Genomic DNA, 8,717 nt, shown 5'->3' on the forward strand with positions numbered 1-8,717 from the left:
ACATTAGAATATCTGGTTTGATGCATCAAACTAAGGCAACTTGTCAATGTTTTGATTGGGGGATTGAAAAGATGTGACAACCGAACAGCAACATGTAGGGCTATAGGAAAAGAATTTGAATGGTTAGGTGGTTTGAACCATAACATATAGTCCAAAGAGAGAATAGACATCTTAATCATTGAACTCCAAGAAAGTTACATTGCCATTCCCACCATGCATATATTACTAGCTTAAATCATTGTCGCTGATGTCTGCCTTTTCCCTTTTTCTCTTTGGATTTTGCTGGCTGGCCATTCTGATAATTGCCCAATGAGAAAAGAAATTGAACGTGGTGAGGTGGTGTGGTTTCTTTGAAGTTGTTCATGTTTCTCAGCTGGAATCTGCTGAAGTAAGCCATTATGTCAGCAGACTGCAACACCTTAATGGAATCCAGTAGTCTATTCACACTTCTGCTTAGATGGAGGCTGGAGAACTAAATGCTTCTGCTGGACGACATTCAATTTCTTGATGTTTGTGCGCTCTAATCTTTGACAACTGATGCGTTGAACAATTTATGACAACTTCTTGTTTCTCAATCTCTGGACAACATTGATTGTTTCTGGACAAGAAACAAATAATTGATGCTGCAAATTAATTGATGATGGAATCCAGTAGGAAGGGTGGCAGGCTGGACAAATTCAACTAATAATATATCAATTTGATCTCCTGGGAAAAGAAGATAATCCAAATGGCAGATGGATTCCATATATAATAGAAGATTTGTAATATCTTATGTATCTATATCTTTACTTATTCACGTGTCGACATATTTAATTATTCATTTTAAGTTCTTAGAAGATGATATCTTTTTTTTCTAGATGAGAGTCGAAAGTCTAAAATAAATAATTAAGAGTCACTATCAAATACTAAGAAATTTTATCATAATCGAATTTTTTTTCTTCTGATATTCACAATCAAAATTTAATTATATCTATAAAATTTTTAATTTAATAGAATCACATAATCTAACAATAACGTCCAAACACATTAACCAAAAGGCTAGTAAAAGCAACAAAAATTATCTAACAAAAACCGCCATATAAAATAACGGTACGATGGTAGATAAAGTAGTTGAAGAGATTAGAAGGAATGCATACATGATGATATTGATGAAGCCAAAGGTCATCAACGACGATACTTCTTCTTTATTCTGACAGCATTGCATGATGATTACATACAGCATTACTTGAAAGCAGCTTGCGACCTCAAGATGTAACAATAAGCTCTTCGGCATACTTCTTTCTGGTTGATTATAATGTCATAAAGACAGCGGTAGGGATGACTGACTTGAACATATTGATTAGAACGACGGATGATGAAGTTTTTGAACCGATTAGAACAAATACATACATACTAATGAAGCAAAAGGCCAACAACTGCGAAACCCTTTTCCTTCTTTATTCTGACAACATTATACGATAACATACGAGCTGGAATTACTAACTGGAAAAGCAACTTGAGACCTCCTTAAAATGTAACAGAAAACTCTTCGGTTCTTGCCACCGATGGATCAAGTCACACTTTGCCGTTTGGACTTTAACCTTGCACATCCGACTGCCAACTGCACGTAGCACCAATCGTAAGCCTTGTCGAAAAATCGAAAGAACGCAATCCTTATGCTCTGTTTCATGATCATTGTTCCAACAAAACTCCAAAAACCAACCACAAAACCCATGACGATGCTGGTAATTTCCCACACTGTTTCAAGCCTGTCACCGTTTTTCTCTTCCTGTTCATGAGGTGGACTTTGATGAGCTGCATCACCAGGGCACTCTGGCAGTGGCGTACCACAAAGGTATTCATTACCATCGTAGATTGACGGGTCGTCAATGAAGGTCGACATTTGACCACCGGCTGTTGGAATTCTTCCTGACAAGTTATTGTGAGAGAGATTCAAGTGGCTTAGGAAGTTGAGAGATGAAAAGCTGGAAGGAATATCTCCTGTGAGATTATTCATCGATAAGTCAAGTGATTCCAGTTGTTCCATGGAACCAATCTTTTCTGGAATGGTTCCTCTCAGATGATTCTTGGATAAGTTCAAGAAATGCAATCCATGCAGGTTTGTTAGCTCTCTTGGGATCTCGCCGGAAAGATTATTGTTTGATAGGTCTATGCTCGTTACAAGTGAGAGAATTGTGGTGTATTGGATGTCATATCCTTTTGCTGTTATTACTATGCTCTCGCCATAATAACCACCATCAACAAGATGAAGCAACGATGTAGTATCATGCCGTATCTCAACCATAGCATTATAATTTCCAAGAGATGAAGGTATGCTACCAGAAAGATTGTTGGAAGAAAGATCCAAAACTTGGAGAGAAGTAAGATTTGCTATGTGCACTGGAATAGTACCATAAAATAGGTTTGACTTCAAACTAAGAACTCTCAAGGATAAAAGATTTTCTCCCATCCATATTGGTATTTCATCAAACAAATTATTTTCACCAAGATCGAGAGTAACCAATTGTTCACAATGTTTCAGGAAGGAAGGAAATCTTCCAGACAAGTTGTTGTGGTTCAGATGCAAAGATTGTAAAGAAGTTGGGAATGATTTATGACACTTTGAGACTTTCCCAGATAAATTATTGTTTGATAGGTCGAGGACTCGGAGAGAATTAAGATTACAGAAAAAGGAAAAAAAACTACCATTGATATTGTTATGAGCTAAAGACAAAATTTGAAGGTATGGGCCATTTGCAAAACTCAACGGAATGGGTCCAACAAATGAGTTATTGGAGAGATCGATTACTTCCCCGGGAGGAGCAGTGGGTAGTGGGCCATTCAAGTTATTGGAACTCAAGTTAAGATACCACAAACTTGTTGAGATATCTGAAAACCAAGTTGGAAGGTTACCGGAGAGTCCAACTTCAGATAAAGAAAGATATTTCAAATTTGTTTGTGTTTGAATCCAAACAGGAAATCTAGTTCCCAAATGACATGAGCTCATGATAATAAGGTTGGCATTAAAAGGTGGAAGCCAATCATTAGATAGGATCACATTAAAGGAGTTGTAAGATATGTCCAAGTGTTCCAAGTTGGTGAGTTTGGAAAAGTGTGCTTCAGTGATATTACCTTCCAACAAGTTTGAGGAGAGGTCTAATACTTGTAATGCAGATAATTCACCCATACTTGAAGGGACAATCCCACTCAAATTGTTGCCACTAATAGATAAATATAGAGTGGCTCTTTGTTCACAATGTAGTAAACTATCAATTAGATCGCTTAACTCTCCACCAATATGGTTATGTGACAAATCTATAAAACTCAAATTGCAGAGCCCATTCAAAGTCTCAGCTACTAACCTTGTTAAGTGGTTACGTGATACATCCAATAATTGCAAGTTGTAGAGTCTGTTGAAGGTCTCTGGTATCTGCCCAATAATAAAATTATCATATAAATATAGAGATTGTATATTTTGGAGATTCTCAATAGTTCCTGGTATTTGTCCTGAAATCTTATTTTGTGACAAATCCAAGCTCTTCAAGTTGTTAAGATTATCAAAATTCATTGGTATACTTCCAACAATGTTGTTGTATGAAAGATCAAAGTATTCCAAATTTGTGAGATTCCCAATAATTTTTGGTATTTGTCTTGAAATATTATTTTTCCGCAATAATAAACTCTCCAAGTTGATGAGATTACCAAAAGCCATTGGTATACCACCGATAATGTTGTTGAATGAGATATCCAAGTATTTCAAATTCGTGAGATTCCCAATGGTTTCTGGTATTTGTCCTGAAATCTTATTTCCTAACAAGTTCAAGTTCTCCAATTTAATGAGATCACCAAAAGCTATTGGTATACCTCTAATAATGTTATTGCTTGAGAGATTCAAGTATTTCAAATTAGTGAGATTCCCAATAATTTCTGGTATTTGTCCTGAAATATTATTATTCAATAATGACAAGCTCTCCAACTGGCCAAGATTACCAAAAGCTGTTGGTATACCTCCAGTAATTTTATTGTATGAGAGATCCAAGTATTCCAAATTGGTGAGATTCCCAATAGTTTCTGGTATTTGTCCTGAAATATTATTTTTCGATAATCTTAAGCTTTCCAAGTTGATGAGATCACAAAAAACTGTTGGTATACCTCTAATAATGTTATTGTCTGAGAGATCCAAGAATTCCAAATTGGTGAGATTCTCCATAGTTTGTGGAATGTTTCCGGTAATGTGTTTGGATCTCAAACTTAAATATCGCAAGCTACTTGAGAAAATTTTCACTATTTCTGAAATATGTCCATTGAGCTCGTTACCATCTAATGCAAGGTACTCCAGAGGTCCAAGACTCCACAAGATTTGTGCAATATCTCCACTTAATGAATTCCAACTTAAATCCAAATGCTTGAAGCTCCTGCTCACATTCATTTTTATTCTAAAAATTTCTCATTTGATATCATTGTATTGCAAATCCAATTCTTTCAAATTACTCAGAGCTCCCAGAGTGACTTGTAGTGACTCAATATCGACAAGACTGCAGTGAGAAAGATCAAGATATACAAGGCTGCTCGCATGAGAGAGCCATCTTAGAATTGTTGTATTCAAGTTGGAATAACCAGAGAGATCCAGCTTGATGATTGAAGTCAGATTAAAAGGGGGCAAAGGAGATGGAACATACGGGAGGTTTGCCCACTTCAAGCGCAATACATTGAGACTGGGGATCCAATTAACTTGGTGAAGCCAATTAGTTGCTTTAGAGAGGTTGACAAAACTCATATCAATATATTTCAGAGAAGGAATTTGGGAGAGCCAATCAAGGTCATCAGCTCGTAGATCACTAAGTCCACATCCTCCAAGATCAAGGTAGTGTAGATTGGAGAGGTTCCCCAGTTGAGGAGGTATTAGTCCACCAAACATAGCATTGGATAGGTTAAGATATTCCAAATGCACAAGTGAAGCAATCATGTGGGGAATGTGGGAGCCAGAGAAATTATTCATGCTCAAATCCAGATATTTCAAATGCTTCAGATCACGCAAAGCGGGATTTACCTTGCTCGCACCCATCCCTTCTAACATGAAGCACATATCGTCCTCGTCATCCAAATCATATGTGTAGAAATTGTGAGTGTCGAGATAGTGGAGGTCGAGCTTGATGACATGGCTGGTGGTGTTGTCGCAGGCCACTCCTCTCCAACGACAGCAATCTTCACCGATCCAAGTAGAGAATCTTTCGCCAGAGTCATACATATCGGATTTGATGTCTAGGAGAACTCTCCTCTCGCTCTCGATGCAACTTTTGCCCTCCGCCCTAAGACGATCACCTTCGCCATGGCCGAGGCAACAGGAGATGACTCCAAAGCTCATAATTACGACCGTGAGCATGGTGACATGCTTTGAGCAAATAGATTTGCCCTTGCAGCCACCGCTAGCAGCCATTGAGTAAGCTTTCAGAGATGATGGAGTTGAAGGTGTGAGGTTGGAAGGTGGCTCCATACGTACGTTTACATTTATAGAATGACACTGAACGTTATCGAGGACTGATCAATCTAAAGGACCGGTGTTGTTGACATGACGTTCCACAGTCCAACATTTATTGACATGATAAATGGTTTGGAATGGGCTGGCGAATATTCCTGGATGATTCTTGCAACCTTAATTCTGAGACTCTTAGTGAAGAATGTGATACACCAAATAAAAGTTTTCTTCATAAGATAATTAATAACTAGTGGTGTTGTATATAAAGGCAGTACTTCAATTATAGTTGAACAAAGATGTGATCATTACTGGTCAGTAATTGGACCGACGAGTTAATCTGACACAATGAATATTTAACACAAATATCTAAAATTATACATACATATATATATATAAGTTTTAAATATGAATAATTATTATCTGATAATATTACAATAAAGCAACTGAGTCCAAGTCATCCAGGTCATTTAAATTAAATCTTTTGTTGTTAACATTCTAAAAAGGTGGAAATGAGTTGTGGAATGACCACTATTAAGCACAATACCTTATAGATTTTTTTACACTCTAAATTTGGCTTAATTTACATATATCTCAAAAATAATTATTGTGGGTTTAAGGTCTTCGTAATCTTGTAGTATGATTACAATACAAGTCAAAGTCAAATAAATATCTATCTTTTGTCTCTCGAGCAATAGTAGTGACCTGTTCCAGTGAGATGATAAATGGACTGATTTGTTGGATTCTCCATTAATTTTTTGGATCCTTTTCTTAACCTAACGTGTCAAATGGATAAGAAATGTCATGGTCAATGCTCCAAATCCTCCGATTTAAGAAAAAATTATGGCCTTGCATCACTCGTACATTTTGTAAAAATTAATACTATTATCATGATCCCATTATAATTCTTGGTTTTTTACATAGGTCATAAAAACGAAAAAAAAGAGTAACTAATAAAGAAGAAAATGAAATCACATCAAGATGATTCAATATGTTTCATTTGGTCATCTTTTGGTAAAATAAGCTTCTAGAATTATATTATAAAATAATCTTCCTTCTTTATATATCATGTTCTTCCTTTTTAATAAGATGATAATTCTTACCATATTTTCTTTTAGTTATATTTTTCTTCTTATTTATTGATAATCTTGAAAATAAGAGCATGAATATTTGGATATTATCATATGGCAATTTGAATATGTCAATTGAACCAAGTCTGAATTCATTATCAATCTAAATGATTTTGATCGATATATATATATATATATATATATATATATATATATATATATATATATATATATATATATATATATATATATATATATATATATATATATATATATATATATATATATATATATATATATATAACAACTAATCAATCAATCTCCAGCATTTATGGTGTGACTATGAATTGAGTCATGACATGATGAATGAGTTGGAATGATATTAGCCAATCTTCTTGGATGACTCATGAAACATTAATTGGGATGTAAAATATGATTATGGATATATCTAAAGATTAATTATTATAGGTATAAAGTCTTTTCACTCTGAAGCATTTATGGTGTGGCTATGAAAGTCAAAGTTAAGTAGATATCTATCTTTATCTCTTGAAATGTTTTATAATACATATGTGGTGTGGATTAGTTTATTGAATCTTTCTCTATTGATTTATCTTCCTGACATACCGGGTCAAGTGGACAAGAAATGTCGCTCTTATACATGCATCTTTTCATATATATACTTTCATGTTCAATTAATTTTTACTTATATAAAATGAAGTAATATGTTTAGAAAATAATTTTAGTGTTGATCTTGCCCTTTAGCACACATAAATGAAACCATCAATAATAATAATAATAATAATAATAATAATAATAATAATAATAATAATAATAATAATAATAATAATCTCTTCCTATATATTTAATTGAAGTTAGGTTTTTCATAGTTTTTTTATTAATTAAAGGAAGAAAAGTGATTGAGATATGAGGAAAATTAAACAACAAATGATTCCAATATATAAGTCGGTAAGGTCCAAACTTTCATTTGTTGAATCTCAGATTTTGATGATGAAATTAATTGATGAGTTTACGATCTAATCCTTGAGAAAAATGATGTAAGACTATCTTCAATCTCTTCCTATATATTTAATTGAAGTTAGGTTTTTCATAGTTTTTTTATTAATTAAAGGAAGAAAAGTGATTGAGATATGAGGAAAATTAAACAACAAATGATTCCAATATATAAGTCGGTAAGGTCCAAACTTTCATTTGTTGAATCTCAGATTTTGATGATGAAATTAATTGATGAGTTTACGATCTAATCCTTGAGAAAAATGATGTAAGACTATCTTCAATCACACAAAGATAAATTGATTGAAATAGAAAGAATCAAAAGTTGGACCAAAGTAAAACATGTCAAAGATTAAGGTGTGAGGTTGGAAGGTGATTTCATAAATACATTTATAGAATGACACTGAACGTTACTTGAGGACCGGTGTTGCTGACATGACGTGATAAATGGTTTGGAATGGGCTAGCAAATCTTTCTAGATGATTCCTGCAACCTTAATTCTGAGACTCCTAGTGAAGAATGTGATATTAATATTTATATTTACTATCTGAGAATATTATAAAAAATATTAATATTAATATTTATTATCTGAGAATATTATAAGAAAGCAAATCTTTTGTTGTTAACATTCTAAAAAGGTGGAAATGAGTTGTGGAATGACTACTATTAAGCACACTATCTTATAGATTTTTTTACACTCTAAATTTGGCTTAATTTACATATATCTCAAAAATAATTATTGTGGGTTTAAGGTCTTCCTATTCTTGTAGTATGATTACAATACAAGTCAAAGTCAAATAAATATCTATCTTCTTATCTCTTGAGCAATAGTAGTGACTTGTTCCAATGAGATGATAAATGGATTGATTCTTTTGGATCCTCCATTAATTTTTTGGATTCTTCTCTTAACCCACCGTGTCAAGTGGACAAGAAATATCATGTTCAATGTTTCATATATGTGAGTTTTCCTATTTATAATTTCATATTCAATTTTTTTTAACTAGACAAATTTTGTTGAATTAGAAAAAACATTTATATAAAAAGGCTTTTTTTTTTAGAAAATAGAAACCAATCACTTTTGCTCAATTATACCACTGAAAGTGTTCCAACGTATGTACAATCAATATTAGAATAACATTAATCATATCATGACAATTACTTTTTCGTACCCACTTAACACGTCC

The 8,717-nt window shown here is 33.6% G+C and overlaps 1 protein-coding gene across 1 annotated transcript; it reads right to left on the reverse strand.

Annotated features, from left to right (window-relative positions):
• Nucleotides 1–95: 95 nt before the first annotated feature.
• LOC135593603 (receptor-like protein 19) lies at nt 96–4,411 on the reverse strand. The gene is made up of 2 exons (XM_065083773.1): nt 1,137–4,411; nt 96–598 (listed from the first exon to the last, which is right to left on the reverse strand). The coding sequence occupies exon 1, from the start codon at nt 4,406–4,408 to the stop codon at nt 1,550–1,552; it is 2,859 nt and encodes a 952-aa protein (XP_064939845.1). The 5' UTR covers nt 4,409–4,411; the 3' UTR covers nt 96–598; nt 1,137–1,549.
• Nucleotides 4,412–8,717: the final 4,306 nt, after the last annotated feature.

Source organism: Musa acuminata, chromosome BXJ1-9 (assembly GCF_036884655.1).
Source record: "Musa acuminata AAA Group cultivar baxijiao chromosome BXJ1-9, Cavendish_Baxijiao_AAA, whole genome shotgun sequence".
In the NCBI taxonomy this organism is placed as follows: Eukaryota; Viridiplantae; Streptophyta; class Magnoliopsida; order Zingiberales; family Musaceae; genus Musa; species Musa acuminata.

Excerpts from the sequence above, each read along its gene's own strand:
- LOC135593603 (XM_065083773.1), bottom strand. The coding sequence starts at position 4,408 with ATGAATGTGAGCAGGAGCTTCAAGCATTTGGATTTAAGTTGGAATTCA.